The sequence below is a fragment of the Delphinapterus leucas genome, chromosome 6 (assembly GCF_059928025.1).
Source record: "Delphinapterus leucas isolate spDelLeu-1000000601 "Yukka" chromosome 6, BTC_Dleu_Yukka2, whole genome shotgun sequence".
Taxonomy (NCBI): Eukaryota; Metazoa; Chordata; class Mammalia; order Artiodactyla; family Monodontidae; genus Delphinapterus; species Delphinapterus leucas.
Window position 1 is genome coordinate 84,396,349 of NC_143134.1, and position 22,529 is coordinate 84,418,877.

The 22,529-nt window shown below is 40.3% G+C and overlaps 1 protein-coding gene across 14 annotated transcripts in view; it reads left to right on the plus strand.

Moving 5' to 3' along the window:
• TLE4 (TLE family member 4, transcriptional corepressor) overlaps positions 1-22,529 on the plus strand; it is a 150,660-nt gene that overhangs the window by 59,440 nt on the left and 68,691 nt on the right. For 8 of the 14 annotated variants that reach the window (XM_022573456.2, XM_089913329.1, XM_089913332.1 and 5 more), the window contains 2 exons: positions 11,509-11,713; positions 12,981-12,997. In XM_022573456.2, coding sequence (XP_022429164.1) covers positions 11,509-11,713; positions 12,981-12,997 — 222 coding nt within the window. The remainder of the gene's footprint in view (positions 1-11,508; positions 11,714-12,980; positions 12,998-22,529) is intronic. The other 6 variants (XM_022573452.2, XM_022573457.2, XM_022573455.3 and 3 more) reach the window with 1 other exon arrangement.

Consider the following 22,529-nt stretch of genomic DNA (forward strand, 5'->3'; position numbering starts at 1 on the left):
ACTGTTGAAGGCAGGAGAACAATTTAAGCTGCTCTCTACCTGGATTGAAAACTCAGAGGTTGTTTTGGGGTTCCTTTCAGCTCATATCCTCAGATGGCCTACGAGCAAAGATAATGTCAGGGCAGGCTTTGTTGGTTGTTTCTTGCAGGCTGAACCTACCTCCTGCTATGGCTAAAACATCCAGGTGCTCAGTCCAGCCTTCCTCACAGATGCGCTGTGGGCATATGACCCTGTCCAGGTCAAGGAGATATAAAGAAATGCCTTTTTCTCTTTAACGAAAGACCCATAAAGAGAAAATTGCCCTCTTTCCGTGCTTGACCATGGTTGTGTGAGGATGAGTTAATGTTCAGTTCTGCAGCAGCCATCCTGGGGGACATGGGATATGAGAGAGGTCAGGAGAACCAGAGATGCTGACCCAGAGCCTTGATACTGCCGTCATCCAACCAAGCCTGGACTTGTTATGTGAGTAATAAAAACCCCTATTATTTAGGCCACTTTTATTTGGGTATTCTGTAACTTGCAGAGGAACTGTCTTAAGTGATATATTGCTAAACCATGGTGACTCCATACATATCTCAAAATTAGAAACAACCTAACCTTTAACCATTTGGGAGACTAGTTAAGTGAACTCTCATATCTATACAATGGCATGTATTGTACAGCCATTAGGAGTGATCTAGTCAAAGCATTAGTTAGGGGTATGGGAAAATGTTCTTTGATATGCTGAATAGGAAAGGAAGCATTTAACAAGATAGCATGATGTTATTTTTGTTTAAAAATGCTTATATATGCATTGAAAAAATGCTGGATGGGCTCATCAACATTATAGTTTTGTTTGGCTGGTAGGATTATGTGTGACTTCCAATTTCTTTCCATTCTGCTTGTCTTCGTTATTGATAAAACTTTTCTAATCTTAAAACTATAAATGTGAACCTAAAACTACTCTATAAAAATATTAAAGAATTGTAGGGGCTTCCCTGGTGGCGCAGTGGTTGAGAGTCCACCTGCCGATGCAGGCGACATGGGTTCGTGCCCCGGTCCGGGAAGATCCCACGTGCCGTGGAGCGGCTGGGCCCGTGAGCCATGGCCGCTGAGCCTGCGCATCCGGTAACTATCTCATGCAGAAGTCAGTCTGAAAAGTATAAAAAGACAGAACTTTAAACCTTTCAGAGAAGAAAAACAACCAAGAAGACTTTTTATCTTGGGGTAGAGAAGTATTTCTTAATGGGTCACAGAAAGCTCAAACCATAAGAAAAAGATATTACTCAGTTAAAATTAAAAGCATCTGTTCATCAGACGATATCTTAAAGAAAATGAAAAGATAAGCTAGAAACGGAGAGAAGATATTTGTTAACACATATAGCCAACAAGTAATTATCCAGCTTTTACCAGTTTTGTACAAGCTGAAAGTTCAAACTTAACGACAACAAACTCACCACTGCCCAAAGCTCTCATGATTCTTAAGTGAAAGTGTAAAGCCCTTTCTGTCTGTGATCTGATTCCCATAATGTCGCATCTGACCCCACTTCCTCCTTGTTCACTGGGTTCCCACCAGACTTCTTTTTCTTCCTTGGTCACTGCTGGCTCCTTTCCCTGTCTGGGCCTTTGCAACTGCTTTTCTCTCATCTCCGATTCTCTTCTCCCAGCTCTAGGTGCTCTCGTCCTCATCCTTCAGATCTTAGTTCAGAGGTCACTTCTTCAGAGGGGCTGTCTCTTGATTCTTATGAATGAACGATTACTTACCAATTGTGTTAAGACCTCCCTAGTTAAGAAAGGTCCTGATGGGGCAGCAGGTACTTCACTGGGCTGGATGGTGAGGACTTGTGTTCCATTCTTGATGCGGATACAATTTCCCACTGACTTTTACCTTGGGCCTCACATATGCAGGTGTTGGCCTGTAAAATTCTGCACCCAGTTCCAACACGGTATATAGTTTGCCAGATCGCCAAGCAATTCTCTGACACCAGCTGCGTGTGTCATACAGTTCAACTGGAGATAGCTTCAGATCCCACAGGTTAAGGGCTGAGCTCCACGAGAATGCCCCTCCTCCCTGCACTTCAGAAACCATTCCCAGATACAGGTGTTATCATCTGTGTTTTTAACAACCTCCTTGAGTTTGATTAATTTGCTAGAGCAGCTCACAGAACTCGGAGAAACATGTAACTTACCGAATTACCTGTTCTTTAATAAAAGGATGTAGCTCAGGGACAGTCACATGGAAGTCAGATCCATAGGGCAACGTATGGGGAAAGGGTGCAGAGCTTCCACACCCTCTCCAAGTGCACTACTCTCCCCAAATCTCCCTGTGTTCACCGACCTGCAAGCTTTCCAAACCCTGTCCTTTGGGTTGTTCTGGAGGTTTCCTTATATATGCATGATTGACTAAATCAGTGGCCATTGGTGATTGAACTCAACTCTCCAGCCACTCTCCCCTCCCTCCCTGAAGGTCTGGTGCGTGGGACTGAAAGGTCCAACATTCTGGTCATGTGGTTGGTTCTCCTAGCAACCGGCTCCCAACCACGAGTGCCCTCCGAAAGTCACGTCATTAACATAACAAAAGACACCTTTTATTGCTCTCTTCACTTAGGAAATTCCTAGAACTTTTGGAGCCCTGTGCCCAGAACTGTGAACTAAGACCAAATATATATTTCTTATTGTAAATCGCAGTATCACAGCCTGGTTCAGTGTTTTTCAAATTGCAGTTCCTGAGATTCATGACTATGCAGTGAAATCAATAGTCAACATTTTTTATTTTAAAAAAGAAGAGAATAGAAAATATAAAAATGTGCCGCACATAGTATTTGGTATTTGTTAAACTTTCGTTTTATTTACATGTCTATTCTATGCAGATATGCAACATGCACACACAGGAGTTGTGGTCAGAATGTTGGAAAGCAACTCATCTAGCTGTCACCTGAGGTTCATTCTACTTCTAAAGTTCTAAGGTCAGCTGCAGGGTTACTGAAGAATCTGAAGTAGATAGGCTTTTTAGATGCAGCTTTACTTTTAAAGAACACTGTGAAGTAACTAAAGAAAGCTTTTCTGAGCAGGATCCCTTAGCTTGGTAACTTTAATGACTACAACACAAAATAGAAGCCTTGGTTTCAGTAAGATAATGTGTTAAAATCTCTTCAGAAAATTCATTAAGTAGTCTTAAACAAGCCTCCAGGAAAATGTATTTCTATTATTAATTTGCTTAGAAATACTTCTCCTAGTAAACTATGGACCAATTCAGAAAAAATTCTAATAGGATTTCTGATGGGAAAGTTAATATAATAACTCAGGGTTGGGGGACTTTTGTCCTTTCCTTTTCTTGTGAGTTACTTTTGTCCTTTCCTTTTCTTGTGAGTTACTTTTGTCCTTTCCTTTTCTTGTGAGTTACTTTGTGAGTTAAACTGCAAGTTAAGACAGTGGAATCCTTGGCACAGGACTCATGGAATTTGCTTCTTTGCTTGTTACCTGTCTTCCCCTTAAAGACCAGTCCAGAGATCTTGAGGACCATAGAGATCTGTGGTTTTAGTGTGAGAAACTTATCCTTGCAGTGATAATCTTTGTTGGGTCGCTATAAATGCTGGTCTTTCCCCTGCAGTAAATCTCATGTTTTAAGTCATCAGGAATGAATTACAGATAAGCTTAGGTTGTAAAGTTCCTTCCTTTGTTCTTTTTTATATTCTTGCTTCTTTCTATGGATTCACTTAACTTTTAGCTTTTGCTAGAGATATTTGATCAAAGTAAGAACTCCCAATCTTTTGTCTAGAAGGGCACATCCTATTTTCCCCACCTCTACAACTATAGGGAAGTAGAAAGAATAGTAAAACAAACACTGTGTACTTACCACCTAGATTCACCAGTTAATATTTTGTCACTTTTGCTTTGTAATGTGTATACAGACAGATACATACTTTGTGTGTGCCAAATTGTTGGAAAGTACGAGGCAGGGAGACATGATATTTCACCCCTTAATGTATCAGCGTGCATCTTCTATAAACAGTTTTCCAGTATAAGCATGATACAGTTAAGACCTCCATATAGCCAGTGTATAGTTCATATTCGTATTTCTCTAGTTGTCCACAGAAAGTCCTTGATAGCTCGTCTTTCTTCGTAGCAGTTGTCGCCTAATCTGGTACTCACATTCAAGAGTGGCTTTGTGGGCTTCCCTGGTGGCGCAGTGGTTGAGAGTCCGCCTGCCGATGCAGGGGACACGGGTTCGTGCCCCGGTCCGGGAGGATCCCACATGCCGCGGAGCGGCTGGGCCCGTGAGCCATGGCCGCTGAGCCTGCGCGTCCGGAGCCTGTGCTCCGCAGCGGGAGAGGCCACAACAGTGAGAGGCCCGCGTACCGCAAAAAAAAAAAAAAAAAGAGTGGCTTTGTTGTGCAGTCTCTTCAGTCTTCCCTCACACCCCCAAGAAACAGTCCCCAAGCGATTTCGCTTTATGACTTTGGCATTTTGAAGATTCCAGGCCAGCCTGGTGGACTGCCCTACAACCTGGACTCATCTGATTGTTTTCTGATGTTTAGATTCAGGTTAAGTATTTTTAGTAAAAACACTACCTTGGTGATGTTGTGTACCTGGGTGATGCTGTGTTATTTCCCAGTTGTATCACATGGTTGGTGAAGCTAGTAATCTGGGATGATACTTTGACATGTGAATAACCTGTTCCCCAACAACATTTTACCCAGTGGTTTTAGTATCTGTTGACGCTGTTAATACATTTGGAGTAATGAAGTGGTAAATTCTAAATTCTTTTTCCCTTTAAATTAATATTCTTCTGTAAAGAAGAGCTTTTCCTGCCTACCTCCCTTCCTCCTTCCCCTCGTTTTCCGTGAGTGAGTGTGTGTGTGGATATAGACTTCTGGATACCTTTTTCCAATAATAGCAGCAACCACTTATTGAGCGTTTATTATTTGCCAGGCACTGCGCTAAGCGTTTTATATGCACAGTCTCATACATTTCCCAGCAGCCTTGGGGAGGTAGATTTTATAACCCTTTCCACGTTTTACATGAAGGAACTGAGGTCTGAAATCGTAAAGTGCCCTGCTCTTGCTCGCAGAGATGGTGAGGACTCCAGACAGCAGCTCTGATGTCACTTCATGATGTTGCATCCCCACATATCATCCAGGATCTCCTTTCTCAGACTCAGCCCAGCCCACACAGACAGGGTCCCTACTAAGGCGCACCCTCGCGGTCAGAGCAGTGTAGATACCAGCCCCCGGGCCCTTTTCTGTGCTCGCTGCTTTATTTCAGAGTCTGTTGCCTTCTCTTGCCCAGCTCCTGGGTCTGTCGGTCCCTCCCTTACTTGTCCCCTGGAATAATGTCTCCTGATTGGATCAAGGCACACATGTTCAGTGCACCTAGCTTGGCCAGCTGGTTGGAAGAGCCATTTTCTAGTCCTTGGCCTCATGGCGTGTCCCACAGCTCCACCTGTTTTCTTTTGGTACTGTGGACTCCACTCCTGGCAACTGGGTTTAAAATAATGCTGTAATCTACTACAGTCACTGTTCTTTATGATGCTTGAATTGTCTCAAGCTTTGCCAGTGAGGACCCCTTCAAGTTGGCCCATTGACCTATTTGTCACACCCTGTTAGTCTAGATAGCTTTCTTGCTTTCTAGCACAAGATGTAGCAGGCTCACCTTGCTCTTTTTTTTTTTTTTTTTTTTTTTTTTTTAAGAAACCAAGATACGGCACTAAGTGTGCTGATTGCTGCTGGGGTGTCATTGCTTCTGAGAATGAAGGCTTTTTGTTTGTTTGTTTGTTTTGTTTTTGAGGCTTCTGTTGATAGCACAGTAGAAGTGAAGGGTGGTGGACAAGAAAACCTCTGTTTGGTTTCCAGTTGGAGTTGTGCAGAGTTGCTAGGGATTTGTGTGGATTAAGCTTCTGCACTCACCCTGCTTCCTGCTTGGTCATTGACCAGTCAAGCCTTGGTAATCAAGCAGTTGGGGACATTTGATTAAAAAGAATTTCTCTTTTTGCTGGCAGATAGACATTTCAAAAGACATTTCCTATGAACTTGATTCTCTAGTGGTTCTTTTTTCCCTTCTTTCCAAACTTGAAACTGTGAGGAGATAATTCTTTGTTACAGAATCTCCAGTAAAAAGCTATTAACAGAATTGAGGCTGCATCTACTACCTCATTGCTGTGTATTTTAGAACTAATTACTGGCTATTTTTCAAAATTAAATTAATTACCTTAATGGAGTACTTATTTGCCTAAGTTTAAAGTTCACTCCATTTTAATGTTTATTCTCTTGAATGGCCCATCAAGGGAAAAGAAAAAAAGATTTTTATTTTGTATCCTGGTTTGATATGAGAGTGTTTTCTTTCTTTTCTTTTTCTTTTCTTTTTTTTTTTTTTTTTTAAAATAAGGCACCCAAGATAGTAATGGCCTAGGAAGCCCAGTCCGAAGAAGTTTTTCAAGATAGGTATCTTTCTCAGTAGGTTTTTTTTTTCAGTTACGGTTACATAGAGTGTATTTTATTTTAATGTTTAAGTGGTACTACAGTCTATGCTCTCCTCTTTTTATTTTTTTGGCTTGATTGTTTTCTTTTTTCCTTATAAGGTAAGCATTTTTTAACCTGCTGCTTTGTGATTAGAGTGGTGATTTATCTTAAATTATTTTAATAATAAATCAGTGTTGAACTGGTGTACTCTTAAGATCCATCTCCTTTTCTGTCTTCAAAAAGCAAGAGGTTTTATGTTTCTTTGGTGACTATAGGATAAAGTAAACCTTTGCAGGTTAATTGCTGTGTAATTAACACAGACAGGGTGGAGATCAGAGGACAGTAAGCTATTGGGAAACATCCACAAGCTTTTGCTGTACTATAGGGAAGTCCATTAGGTTGTGCTACCCCAGCTCCTTAAATAATATCCAGAGAAACCTGAGTCCTTTTCCAGGGAATCTGCTATGAGTTTTCCTCTGTTGATGAGAGTCCTTGATAGAGATTCTTTTTAATTTTCAATTCTTGAATGTTATTTGTAATTTGATAAAGCCTTTCTTTTTTTTGATGGAGTAAAGGGTAAAGTCCAGTTTAGCTGTTGGTGACTTACTGTTTTTATGTAAAGAAGATGGTCTCTAATACATTGGTTTTATTGACTAATCGGTAATCATTATCCATTATACCTGTCACTGTGCTGCTAGGATAGCTTCTAAGGAGAAAACTTACCAAGAAATTTAAAAATGACCGCTAAATACAGAAAGTGATTTGCTTGCTATAAACATTTAAAAACCTACGAAAGTATTTCAGTATATCTGTCTTATACTTTTATCATCTACCTTTTGGTAATTTACGTAATCTCATTTTTACCTGATAGTTTTATATTTTAAACACTTGCTAAAAATTGCTCCTTTCTACAGGGTGCCCTGAGTGTGCTTTTTTGTCTGATATTTTGTACGTATTGTGGATGACTCGTAAAATGGGTTTATGGTTGTCCCCTCTCATTTTTTTCCTCTCTCTCTCCTGAGTTCAAGGCATATTCTGTTGAACGATACTTTTGTAATTTGGATGTTATTATTCATAAAATCATTGGAAGGGCTTTTATAATTTTGGTATAAAAGCAAGTGAAAAATTAAAACCTCTCAGTGCAGTGTGGCATTCTGGAACAGAAATATGACATTAATGGAAAACAAGAGAAATCTGAATGAAGTCTGTGTTTGATTAATAGTAATGTACAATGTTAATTTTTTAGTTTTGGTAAGTTGGGTATGTAAGATTTTTTTTTTTTTTTTGATAAATTCTATGGGTAGGTAAGACATTTTAACATTAGTGGAAGTTGGGTAAAGGATATATAGGAACTCTCTTTTATTTAGTAGAAATTTAATTTACCAAAAGCTTTAAATATATGGCCATATGACTAAATAGTGGTGAGCCAGGTGCCAGGGGTACAAAGAGTCCTGAGGCTGGTCTCTTCTCTCCAGAATGTCACAATCTTGTTGGCAGGTCAGGGTCTTCTTATCCGTAAAAAGATGAGTAACAGTACCTTTATGAGGCAGCCTGTGCCAATGAATGATACAGAGAGTCCTGTAAGTAGACACATGGCACGTTTGGAGAGGCCTTTGCAGAACAGGTGAAACATGAGCTGAGCAGGATGGGTGAGTACAACTTAGATAAGTAATGGAGAGGTTGTTCTAAGAGACAGGAGAGGCCATGAATTGAGGGAAAAATACTGGCAGTGATGATGCAGGGTGGGTTCGTACAGTCAAAATGAGCCAGTGGAGACTTGCGCTAATCAAAGTACGGGATGATGAGGGTCTGACTAATATGGTGGAATTGAGATTTGACAGGAGCTGGTGATGACGGTTATAGGAGCACAGAAGAAAAGCAAATCAGTGGTGACTGATAACGTGAGCCGGTGGAAGTTGTTACTTAGGGGGTTTGTGTTAAGCATTTCATTTTCAGGTAATGCTGAACTGCCAAGTAGACTTGTCTGGCAAGAAGTTAGACCAGAGCTACTGGAGCACGGACGGGAAAGGAGCAAAAGGTTTAGGACTCTACCTCTGTAGTAAACAAGGAGAAGCCAAGAAGGAAATCTGACAGCAGCATTCAGAGAGATAACTAACGAGAGGCTGTGGCGATCACTGTAGCGTTCCTGAAGCAGGTGGAGGAGAGGTTCATAAGGAGGATATGCTAGCTCTGGCTGAGATATATCAGAAAGATGACTGTGACATCTTGCAAAAATAGCTATCTGAATCATCATCAGTTTTTTTGAGATTGGTGGGCCTGGAGTCCAGTGTACAGGGGGTTAAGGAGTAAGGTGTGTGTGTCTGTCTGTCTGTCTACAGGAGGGGGTTGTTAAGAACTGAGGACTGCAAATTTACACTAGTTTTTAAAGAAATTTGGCTCTCCATAGACAAGGATATATATATATATACACACACACAGACCAGTAGCTGAAGAGGGCAAAAGAAGGTTAATTTAATTAAATTTAACAAACATTTATCAAGTGCCAATTATGTGCCAAGGCACTGTGTTAGGGGCAGTGGAGGACACAAAATGTGATTAAAATATAGTGTTTTTTTTCCCCTCCTGAAAAAGTGCTACCTCGAGTTCTCTTAGTGTTAGGGAGGCAATTCGTCTTAAACACGATGCTAGAGATGCTGGAATTAGGCTTGCAAGTAGAAGAGCAAAATCAGTGACAGAACCACCTAAGGTGGAGGTGGGGGTGGGGAGTTGGAGAATTGATGGAGCAACGAAGGGAGAAGGGAAGAAAAGATGTTGCAGGGGGAGGAGCCTGGTCCTTGGAAGGGAAAGGGATCCTCCTTTAAGAGGGGCACAATGGAGAATAGGAGAAGATTAGTGTTAGAGCTATTTTGAGGTAGAATAGAGTACAAGTAAGGAACCCAGGAAGTCTTCACTGTGAATGGCATGTGCTGCAGACTAGGGGTATGTTTTTTACCTTTGGAAAGTTCTGGATAGACAGGAAAATGAGGCTGTTAGTGCTTATTTTTGGTCCTGTGAGACAAAAATAAAAGAAACACCCGGGCCACTGAAAGTATTGCTTTTGGCTGAGGGTTTTTTTTTTTCATATCTAATGAAATAGACATATTTTTTAATTGCTCAGATATATGAATGTCTCAGTGCCTGCAGTTAGCTAGGGTGTGTGTCGGATGCAGACTCTCACAGAGCTTAGAGTCTAGGAAAGGTGGTAAGAAGGGACATATGCAGACTCTTAATAAATGCTTGCTGATTGAACTCTGATCTGAGATAGAAAGTGGCTATGTGCCCGACCCATGCACATGAAGTATTATGGGATATAGAGGAGAAAGAGAATTGGAGCACTTTTCTGGTTATTTCAGTAGAACAAGGACTTGAAATAAATTTGCCATATATTTAGCTGAAGGCCTTGTTTCTTCATAGACCTATTTTCTACATGTTTAGAAACTATTGTGTGCTCGTGTTTTTTGGTCACAACTAAGTAACAGTACATAAAGAATTAATGAACATGATTTTGGCCACTCAAATGAAGGACGACATTATTTTGAACTCTCCATTTAGGTAGCACGTTGGCAGGGCTTTAGGGCGGGCATTGGTTGGTGGAGTGTCTTTATTACTGCCCCAATTTGCCATTTTATGTATGTAAAGTTGTCTTAAAAGTGTTAGTACTATTTTATTGACTGTACTTTAAGTGCATGTACAGTAAATAGGTGCAGGTCAATTGGAGAGAAGAACTAAGTAGTGCTACCTTTGGACGTTTATTGTCAGACGCAGGAAGAGATACAGAGGGGTAGAGAAGGGAAGTAAAAGTAATTTGGGGAGGAGAAAAAAAAAACTCACGTTTTTCTTTGAAATATTTTTCAAGATGATTCTTACCAGTGAAGGGGAGCAGAACGTGCCACCCCACACATTTTTGAGAAAGCTATTTTGTGCAGTCCTACTTGGAAAGAAAATTATAGAAGAGACTGTTTAGCTAGCACAGGATAGGCCTAAAAAGTGATTCTAAAGGTATTAATTAAAATGTAATCACTACAGAAGTTGGTCTGAGAATTTCTCAACACTTGTTCTCACAGAACATTGTTAATCAGGGTATTGGTTGGTGTGGGGCCCCTGTTGAGGGATATATTTAACTGAATACCCTCCGATCACCACCCCTCCCCCTCTCCCCCTCGGAAGAGGCAGCAAGGCCTGCCCACCTCGGTCCCTGGAGCCCAGCTTGCTGCAGACTCGGCTGAGGTCAAGCACTCCCCTTCCGGCCTCTCGAGGGCTTTCTCCATGTGTTGCCAGTGTGCCGGTAAAAATGACTTTAAACTCTTGTCAGTACAGTTACTGGTGCATGCATCACAGTCCCACTCAGATAAACCTGTCACAACACAGAGGCGGCCGCTGGAGAAGAGTACAAGGACAGGCCTCTAGCTTTTCATTCGAGCATCACTAAACGTGCACAGAGTGCCCAATTATTTCAGCATTATTGAGCAAGCCTACAGGAGGACCCAAGCCTTGCTACATTAGATTTTCTTTAGTAATTTGCTCAAGTACCGCTGAGGACACTTAAAGGGCTTAAAACGGTGGCTGCAACCAGTTTCCTTTTCTGGGTTGTTAATTCAGGTTTTCTCTTTCAAATTAACTGTCGACGCATGCTGTGCAGTGGTTCTGGGAGAACTGTTTAACACTGATTTTCTCAATTTTCAAGCTTTTTTTCTTCAACATAACTGCTTTAACAGTCACATATATGTTTTGATTAGAGATGTATGATAGTGAGGCTTTATGTTTTGGAGACCAAAATAGAGATGCTTTGTTAAATCTAATTTCATCTATTAAAAGTAAATTAGTTTCACTACTTAAAAATTAGGTTATTTACAGTGCATTGCAAAACCACCAAATCCAAGTAAAAAAGATAGCATTTCTCTATTATTCATCTCCTTCCCTTTTATATATATATATATGTAAAGAATAAATCTTTTTTTCATGGATGCTGGGCTTTCCAGGATCTTTTTGCACCTCTTTCCTCTCCTTTTGTTGTTGGGGGGTGTCTCGGACATAGGGAACAAGTTCAATATCTTTGTCTGGTTTCTCACAGCAGCAACAACTCCAGGCCCAGCATTTGTCACATGGACATGGTCTGCCAGTGCCTCTGACCCCGCACCCTTCAGGGCTTCAGCCCCCTGCCATTCCGCCCATCGGTAGCAGTGCCGGCCTCCTGGCCCTTTCCAGTGCCCTCGGAGGCCAGTCTCACCTTCCAATTAAAGATGAGAAGAAGCACCATGACAATGATCACCAAAGAGGTAAGCAGTTTTCTCGGGATGTCAGTCTGATATTACCTACCTGTTGCTGAGGGTAGGTCTGTATGTCATGTTTATTCTTGTTTCTGGATTTCGTTTTAGCAGTGACTAAACAAAGGATTTCCCCTGGAAGGTAAATTAATGATTGGAAGCAGTCTTTTGCCAAATGATACCGTAGTGGTTGGCAAGAGTTAATGTGCTTCCCAAAGGCAAGGGGGGGGGACGCATTTCCTGGTTATTGCCCCTGATCCCTTGCTACCCCTTAAGTTCCCCAAGTCTAAATCAGTAATGAAGTGCCACAGTGCCCTGTGTTTGAAATAGTGAGTGGCGTTAATAGCTAATTTTGACCAAATCTATTTTGGGGAAAGATTTACTGATCATTTACTCGTTTGACAGCCTCAGTTATTACTTATAAATCACATATAATGCAGTGAGAATCTTGCAGGTAAGAAAACAATTTCAGTAGTCTTAGTAATTGAGAGAAAGTACAGCCCAAATTAATGAAATCTGTTGGTTTAACTACCTCTTTCACCCAGTCTGTTTAGAAGCATGAAATGAACTCATTTCTGCCTCTAAGAACAACAGTTGTTTACGTAAAGAATTGATTGTAAGGCCAGTTGTGCTCCTTCTAGGTTGGTTTCTTCCCTCCACTAAAATAGATGATGGTGCAGAGACATTTTGATGTGACTCTGTGTTTGTATGGTGTTTATTAGTAGTTTTAGTTAGTTAATGGCAGAAAAACAAATGAAAGTCTCTCCCAGCATTCCTTTGTGGGAATTTATTTAGTACATGGGTGGTTCATTGGTCGAAAGGGTGTGGTTATAATTAAAACCTCATATCTGTTCTTGTTTCAGTGTCATTACCATGAATTATAATCTTGGGTCAATGATTTTTATCACATAAACATAAATTTCCCATCTCTGATGTTGGAAACACAGTACTATTCGTCATTCAGTTATCTTAGTGCTATGGTCCAGAGCTGAGGCATGTCTATAAATACTTCTATAAGCGGAAAAGTCAGAAAGGAGTATAAGTAACACAAATATCCAGCTTTGGTTTCTGAAATTGAGTCAAAGGTAAATTGGCGCTTTGTGGATCTGGTCTAGTAATATTAATAATTTACTTTACAGCAAAGTTGACAACTGTGCCATTTACTATTTAGCAGAGATCAAATTTGACAAATGTATGATTTTATGTAAACTAACTGGTACTTTTCTTTTTTTCCTTCTTCTCCCCATTTGCTCTGCCTTTGCTGCTGTTTTGCCTATAGACAGAGATTCCATCAAGGTAGGACTCAAAATTACAGATGAAGGAATGGCTTAAAAGGGGGCTCTCAATGATTTGCATAACTGTAGTAATGGATTCTTTGAGATTTACAGGATGATTTGGTGGGCTGTACCAAATAGTGGTAAACTGCATTTTTATATTGCTTTTAGTTGTGCGTTTGAGATTTTTTAAGATATTGGTCTCATTTCTCTATCAGAGTCAGATTTATAGATCAAGATTGAATTATAAGATCTGGCTTGCATTGCTCTTTTTATTATGTCTTTGCCATGTGAAAAAGAATAACTGCTTTTCTTCAGTTAAGCTTTGGCTATAAGATAAATAATAATGGGAAAAAATTGGTTTTTAAGGAAATAAACATTTTGGGAAACAGTTCCATCCTACAAAACTCTTTATCAAAACATTTAAGAGCATTTTTCTTCACCAGAAAGAATTTTTTTTCTTTAATTTAATGACATCTTGGTTTCCAGTATAGCAAGTTATTCTCCTTAGGTTTTGCATTGTCTTATCTACCTTCTCTATCTCTTTATAGAGAAGTTGTAGGGAAAGAGGAAAAGTAGTTAGGGCCTAATGATTTGGATGTGCTTGTGTAATACCATAATGGGGTATGCTAAGGGTGCCTGAATTTATATAGTAAGCAAACAAGAAAAACAGGCTACCACGGCAGAAAATGAGTAAAATATGAAACTGCTTGGTAACTTTTGAGTCAGGCACGATGTAAATATGCTACTGTATTGTGGATAATTGTATTACGCCTGCCGTTGTATTTTGTATAGATTAGAAAGCAAGGGCAGTTCTCAGGCATTGGCCAAAGCACAGATGCTGTCAATTCCTTTTCTTGTAGTTTACAACAGTTGAATGTTTTGGAGCATAGGCAGTTATATCTCTTGCAATTTGTTTGTTTGTTTGTTTGTTTATTTTTGGTTGCATTGGTTCTTCGTTGCTGCTCATGGACTTTCTCTAGTTGCTGCGAGCGGGGGCTGCTCTTCGGTGTGGTGCACGGGCTTCTCATGGCGGTGGCTCCTCTTGTTGCAGAGCACAGGCTCTAGGTGCGCGGGCTTCAGTAGTTGTGGCTCGCGGGCTCTAGAGCACAGGCTCAACAGTTGTGGCACAGGGGCTTAGCTGCTCTGCAGCATGTGGGATCTTCCCGGACCAGGGCTCGAACCCGTGTCCCCTGCATTGGCAGGTGGATTCTTAACCACTGCGCCACCAGGGAAGTCCTCTCTTGCAGTTTTTAATGAAGTTATGTACACGGAGACTAAAATCTTCCCCTGAAACCACCTGTGCTGTCACTTTGAATGCCTCTTTATTCCTTGTCCTCTTATAATAAAAGGGAAGTAGGGTTTTTTTTTCCCCCAAAGTCATTAAATGATGGAAAATAAAATGTATCTATTTTACCCTTCAAGAATCTTTGTAATTTGAAAGGGTATCTGCATACCCATAGAAATGTCAACGTTTACAATTGGAACTGCACACATTGAATTATTTAATTATGCATTTACAGCTGTGTACTTTGTTGTATAATATGAACATCAGTACCTAAATTAGAAAGCATTCTTAATCAGAGTGTAGTAAGTATTCCACACATATGTACTTAAGAAGTAGTAAGTAAATGCACTGACCAAGATTTGCTGGTAGCAGCCCTTGGAAAGGCTGTCTAGTTATTCTGAGGCCAATAACATAAACATTCCCTGCTTCATATGATAAATACATACCTTCAGGCAGGCCAGTGAACTAAACAAAAGCCTCCTCTCATGCCCCACTCCCAGAAGACTGTGAAAATATTTATACTCCAGTGCACACTTTTGTGTCAATTACATTTTATAGTCCCTCACGTCAGAGTAGGGTATATTTTGAAATCATCTATAATCATTCAGGGTGAGTCTGGGAGTGAGTATCTATATAGCTTGGAAGCCAGGGGAAAAACAAAAGGAAATAGAGATGGATGATTTTGCCTTGATTTATTATGGAATGGTAGCTATAAATAGATATTTTTGGGGGTACTGTTCTTGAATTTGAAGTCGTGTTGTGTCAGGTTTGGGCTGTCCTGTGGCTTTGCAAGGTGAAATAGTTCACTGATTTTTGTAAACGTGTTCTGTGATGCTCAGAGAAGCAGTAAGTTGCTTGTTCCATCGATCGTCCTCATCCTCCCGTAAGTGGTTCCTGGTTAAGAGGGGCTTTTTATGATTGTCTGCTGTGTGACTAGAGATGGTTTTTATCAGCCGGAGCATGCCAGTTGCCTGCAGCTGGAGTCAGGCTTGTATGAAATAATTTATTCATGCAGGATAATGCTCCTTAACATTTAACAGGTAATGAACGTGACATAAATTTCCTTCTTGCTTTTAATTTTTCCCTTTCCTCTTCTAATGTGCAAACAGGCAGCTCTGGTACTCTAAATAATAAGTAATTTTTGGCCATCTGTCAAAAGGAAATTTCAATACAAATTTAAATTAATGGTGCCTGAAATTTTTTATAGCTCCTCTAAAAGCCTCTAATGTGCAGAAAATTCTGAATCTGCTGGTAGTAATTAGTGTTGCATGTAATGAGGATGTGGGCAATGTTATACAGCGCCAGTGTAACATTTTGTTATGGTAGCAAAATTTTGATTTATGCAAGGTTGTGGATGGGTTTAATTGTGAGAGACACTTTAAAATGTTTTTTTTTGACGTTACAGATTATTAAACAGGGCAGATTTCAGAATAGCTTATAAAATATAATTTTAAACTTACTGTAAAGATTCAGGTAATTAAGATGCTTTACCTTTAGGTATCAAGTAGAAATGAAAGAAATTCCCTCGTTAAAATGTTGGGCCTTTTTCTTCCTTTTCTTTTCTCGGAAGTTCTGTGACCACTAAACCAAATGCTATTGGCTTTATTGATCTTGTTTTCTATAGAGCCAGTAGCCAAGTTCATTCCTAAGCCTGTTATTTACAGACCTGTATCTGAATTTTTCAACAAGGATGGAGAATGTAAACATGGACCTAAAGGAGCAAGCACTGTAGGAGCCCAAGAATCATTTTATTTGGTGAGGAGAAACCAGAATGGTGTGTGTTCTAGGGCTGTTAAAGTAAGGATCCGAGGCACCCGCTTGTTACTTGGCCATCCAGTACCCTCATACATGTGCCCACAGTAAGCCTCGGATTTGGGGCTGACAATGGCAGGAAACACAGACCACGGTCCACTCTCACCCTTAGCTGATAGGGTGGAAAGCCCAAAATAGGTTCCTACTTCTCTTTCCTGAGTGGGGACTTTCTAACTTCTTCTATAGTTTCTTTTGAAAGGATATAAGTGAAACCGAGGAAACATTTTCTGAGGTAATGAGAGCTTCCACTGCCTATCCCTCCTGTGGGCTGAGGGGTAGAAATGGGTTGGCTCCAAAGTGGTGAGAGAGCAGACATTCCCACATGCTGCCAGGAGCTTCCTAGTTGCTGGAGGTCCCAGTTCGTGAAGAGGAGTCATTAGGTTCCTCATATCACTCTCAGTTTCCACCTGATTGGCTGACATGATTCAGAGCTGTGAAGCCCAGGTTGCCTAAAACTTAGTAGGAATCTGAGATTGAGAAATAAGTCCCATTACACCCCAAATGTCTACACCTTCTAGCAAAAACTAGCCACCAAAATCAAGACCAACTTGAATATAAATGGCAGAATTCCCTATCACCAACTATTGATTAGCTCCATGACCTCTCCCAAGTTGGTGTTACTGTGCTTATTATTACTTCCTAAGTCCTTCTTATGTATGTTATGTATCCTGTTTTTTATCCTGAATGCAGTAACCTCAAGTCAGTCCTGTGAGGGATTTGCCATTTTTTATTTGTAAAATGTAGCATAAGTCCATTTTTTTCTCTAAGTGGTGGTGTTTTTATTTTTATTATTTCATTGGATTGTCTTCCCCAAAGTGCCATATGCATCATCGAAGAGTATGATCATTTTTAGTGATTTGTACATTGCCAAATTAATCTCCAGAGCGCTGCAACATCTAAAAATGCCATATGCAATATTTGAGTATGTTTCCACACAATCCACCAATACGGAACTTTATAGCTTTTGTAATTTTTGCTGGTATAAGTAAGTATGGATAGTGCACTTTTAAAAAAAAATTTACATATAGATACTTTTCAAGCTAAATGCTCTTCTGTGGGTATATATACTATATCCGCCCCCCAACCCTGTCCTGTATGGATTCTTTGTTTTTGTTTAAGGGTTTTCATAATGATCTGCTTATTAGTTGTATCTATGGCAATGCCTGTTTATTCTGTCATAGCTATATTTTGGTATTTATTCTATGTAGATAACTAAAACATCATACGGTGCTTTTCTTCTTGTCTCTCCAGTTATTCTCTGTTGGCAATAAAGGTTTATCAATGAGAATTAGACTAAGGCTCCTTTTATGTTCAAATTGAAGTGTATGATTCGGGCCAAGAAAGCACTTTTGCCTCATTAGTTGGGTGTTACAGGTGAAGGTGGGTTTTTAGCTTGCATTAACAGAATGATTACTTCTGTTTGCCGCTTCACATTGTACATCAAGACTTAATGGTGAAGGGTTCTGTTCCAGGTTCTTGTGTGGCCTGTGTGACTTGGCTTTTGTTCCCCTCTGCCTCTTTTTCCTGTTGGAAAGGAATATCAGTCTGAAAAGAGTGTGCCTTTTAATATGTTTAACCCCTCGCATGTCCTGTGTGGGAGAAAGCAGAGAAGAAACCACTTGAAGGAGGAGAGGTTGGCCAGTAGAAGAGAGGATAACTGGCCCAGGCAGCTTCGGTTTTAACACTCACTCCCTAACTGTGTGAGGTAGGAAGGTTTGTAATCTTAACCCTTTGTGAGAAAGCTTGGTGGGATTAATTGCCTATAGACTTTAGAAGGACACATTATATATAAAGACAAAGGCCTAGAGTTGAAATCCATAAAATATACTATAAAGAGAAGGTATAATCAAAAAAAACCCCGAACACTACCGACAAACTAAACTGTAGTGGGGCTTGCACTGTCTCCTATTTTCCCCTTAGTCATCAGTAATCTGAGAAAAGAAGGTATGCCATTAAGGGCTGTGAGTTGGACGCTCCAGTTTATCCACTCTAACCTCTGTGGACCCTAGTTACCTAGTCAACCCCACTGATCTCTGAGCATGTATAGCTCATAGTGCAGATTTCATCGTGAAGGTAGGTGGTGAGGAAAGGTTTATTTATTTATTGCTTATATCACATATGAGGAAAGGTTTAGAGGTGTTGAGACCTTGCCCAAGGTCACATAGCCATTGCCATCCTCAGAGGAAAGCTTTCTGGGTGACTCAGTCTCATCCTTTGTTGTTAAAAATTTGAAACATACTCAGCAGTAGAAATAATAGTGCCAAGATCCTCCATATACTTCCATATACTTCACATCAAGGTATAAGAGCTATCAATTTTTAGTCACATTTCAATCTATTCCTTTGTTTCTTTGCTAAAATACTCTGAAGCAAATTCCAGCATGCGTTTTACCCTTATGTACTTCATTACCTAAAATGAACACATTTCTCTAAACAATGGACATTTTTTTAGTAACCATAATGCCTTTAATCACTTAATAAAAATAATTCCTTGATAGCTTCTAATATCGAGCCTATAAGCAGACTTCTTCGATTATTTCAAAGAATTGGTTTGCAAGAGTTCCCCTCCTTTTAAAATTTTTCCTGTGCCACTGATTTGTTGAAGAACCTGGGCCAGCCTTCCTACGAATGGCCCATATATATTCTGGATGTCTCTGCGTGCTTCCCAGTGGTGTCAAGAGGACTTTCTCCTGAATCGTACTAAGAAGAGTCTTTTTCTTATGATGAGAGAATGGGTAGAAGAATGACATCTAGGTTTGCTTGTACATGTTGTTGATAAACAGTTCAGTGAAGTTTACCAATAATCGGGGAGTAAAATTTTTAGAAATGTATGCTGATCATCAATAAATAGAATTCTATTTGTATCCTTTTACATTCATACACAGACTGTGATGTATTTGCAATCCAGCTTCACTTACCAAACATGCATATTGCTTAAGCTAGGCTTTTAAAAATACATTTTCAAGTAGGGTTTTTAAAATATATTAAGTACATCTATTTCCTTAAGGGTGTAGTGTCCTAGATGCCCTGTGCTCCAGCACAGCATCGGTCTCTCTCGCTAAATTCTTAGCTCCTTGAGGGCAAGAATCTTATCTTCTTGGTGGAACTGTACAGGAGGACAAATCAAGGGTGAGTAAGGGGCTTCCCTGGTGGCTCAGTGGTGGAGAGTCCGCCTGCCGATGCAGGGGACGTAGGTTCGTGCCCCGGTCTGGGAGGATCCCGCATGCCGCGGAGCAGTTGGGCCCGTGAGCCATGTCCGCTGGGCCTGCGCGTCCGGAGCCTGTGCTCCGCAGTGGGAGAGGCCACAGCAGTGAGGGGCCCGCGTACCGCAAAAAAAAAAAAATTAAGTGTTTCAGCATTATGCTTGCTTTTTTATTTCGTTGTAGAGGTATTTGTTTCTGCCATGTATTTTCCTATGTAGAGTTACCTTATCACAGAATCATCAGGAATTTTGTTCTATGGGTTTATGATGCAGTAATTTGTTCAGTATTAATTGATACCTGCCTCTAGGCGTGTAAGCTGTGTGAAATGTAACAGGTGCCCTAATTCCAGAAAATATGTTATAATTGTTTGTCAAACAGATGAATAAATATCTTTAGGGCATAGCTGGTCCTCAGGTGGTGAGCATGAATGGATTAGTGATGGGGGTTGGGGCTGTCTCCACCAATCACTGAGGCAGAACAAATATTAATTAGCAGGGGCGGGGCTGGTTGTGGGGCCTGCCTTCCCCAGCTGATTTTTGGCAAGGGAGGTTTAATTCTTTTCCTCCATAAACCAAACCTCTTAGTTACCAGACATTTTCATCCCCATGTTTAATGTCTCTAATGTTCTTAATTAGAATGCATTTCATCTCCTGCAAAAATATTACACCATAAAGTTTTTATTCAACATGTTTTTTTTTCAGTTTCAAAGGGGCTCAATATTTATTTGTTTAAATTGGCATTTGAATTTCAAAAGCATTTGTTTCTCAAAATGTAGATAATTCTGCCAAAAGAATTATTTGAAAGAATGGTTCATAATCTTTTTAATATTCTTATATAGTAACACTTACTATAACCCACTCTGGAAAAATCATAAAATTACCCAGGGGGATGCTCAGTATCCTCACTTCTCTGTTTCTTGAATTATTTCTGCTACAACACTTAACTCTACCCAACTTGTATATTTTGTTTTATTGTGCTTTTGAAGTGCTTCAGATATCTTCTGGGTTAAAGACTCTGTACACCTGGGGGCCAGCCACTAACAAGGGCTGTAATTCTGGACGTGTAGAGGAGTCATATCTAGTAATTACCATGGCAGCTGCCTTGGGACAGGGTTGAACAGAATTCGGGCTTCATGAAAGAGGACTGGAAAGGAAGTTTGCTGAGGGCTGACTAATTAATACATGCTCTAAGAGTTTTGGATCCTTTTAAATAAACTTGCTGTTACATGAAACTGATGAAATCATATTTCAAGACTAAATGCTGCTTATATCTGGCAAATCAGAACTAAATCTTAGTTTGAATACTTGGTGGTTTTACTTTGAATCTAAAAACTGAACAAAATAAGTAATATGACTTTATCAGATTCATTATTCAGAACCAGTCCAGATATTTCCGTATGTAATACATTTTAACACTTACAAAAGCATTTTAAGTGTCAACTACTAGTATTGTCACTTTAATTTCTGTTTATGTGTGATAGTTGGAATTGGTGGCTAAGTCCCCTTCTCCCCCCACCCGGAACAGGAAAACAGTAACATACACATGCATGAAATCTACTCAAGTGCAGTCTGCCTTTCTTCCCTCACACTGTTTGTTATTCCATCCCTTCTTCAACCACTAATGTTCATGAAAAGCTTACACTTTCCGGTCCCTCACCGTGGCTGTAGGGTGAGCTTGAATTCTTTTTCATGAAAATGGACTTATTTATAATTGTATCACACCCTAAGGATTCATGAATCTTTTTTTTTTTCCCCCCAAATTGGTACTTTTCAAGTTGCTGAGTGTTGATATTTAAGGGAAAAAGGAGAGGGGAGGGAGAGGAGAGGTAAACAGGTTAGTGATGCCACCCAATGAGAGAAGCCAGTAGGCAATGTAATAATACCTCATTTTTATTTATTCTTCCTTATAGTCATTGTAATTATTTTAGAAATTTTTGAGTATTCATTTATCTTTCTTTAAACTTCTGTTTTCTTGAGCGACATTTGGCCTTTTGAACAACAAAATAAAATTGGAAATGCTAATGTTTTGAGCCAACCAAAGGAGGAAAATAAAAATGTCACCATGGTAACAAAGCTGCTTTCTAGATGGTTTCCTAAGATATGCCTGAACTAGAAGCAGATGTCTGATTTGAGAATCTTGCCTCCTTCAGTGTAAACAAATAACTTCTGGGCAGGTGTTGGAAATAATATGGAAATCCTATTAAGGGGCCCCGGGTTCCTGTCAGTCAGGAAGCCCGTGCCACAAAAGGGCTGGTTGTCACATAAAGGAGCAGAGTAAATTCTCATTAGGCTTGAGCTTTTCCCAGGAAACGATTGTCTCGGTGTGTTCTTTCTCCTGTGAATCTGAATGTAAGCTGTTGCTTCTGTTGATCTATTCACTGGCTTTATTTTTCTCCTCTTCATTCCAGATCCTCCCTCTCCCCCGACAGCCTGTATTCTCCCCTTCACCCACCCCTTCCCTTTAGGTTAACACTTGATCTGTGCTACTGCTCTGAGAGTTGTGACATTTGTGATTTTAACCTCCCACCCTGAGTTGGGGGAGGGAGGAAAGTCACTCTTCATCCCGGGGCCTGTTGGACAAAGAAACAGGCTGATTAGGCCGGGTACCGGGGGCTGTTAGGAACCACACAGCGAGAGGCAGCCACAGCCCTGAATACTGTTCTGTGTACATTTACTTGGAGTTAAGAGTATTATGAATTAAGCAGAAGCTAAAAGCATGAAGAGACAGTGTTTTTATGAACTTTGCAAAACGTATGTAGTTGTCTGGTAAGCAAGTAAAACTGCGCTGTCCAGTATGGTAGCCACTAGCCACAGGAAGCTATTAAATTTAAGATAGCTAACATGAAATAAAATTTAAAAATCTAGTTTCTCTGTTGCACTGGCCACACTTCAAGTCCTCGGTAGCTGCGTGTGGCTGTCTGTCATAACTGCCCTACCAGTGCAGGCGTGGAAGAGAGCCATCATCACAGAACGTTCTGTCAGATAGGGAGAGACTTTGGCCTGATAAGCCTCGCTGGTTCTGCTCTTCCGTCTGGTGAAAACCGATCCCTGATGGTCAAAAGCAAGGTTCCTCCTGATGCACAGAAAATTAGGGGCATGTGTGTGTTCTGGTTTTGTAGCTTCTTCACTGTTCCGAAGTGGTTGATATGGTTGACTGTACTGATACAGTGATCTTTTAAATGGTTGTAGGCCCTCCCCCCGCCAGCGGAATTGGTTGAGCACTTTAACATGGATCTTCCCAAAGTGGACCCCC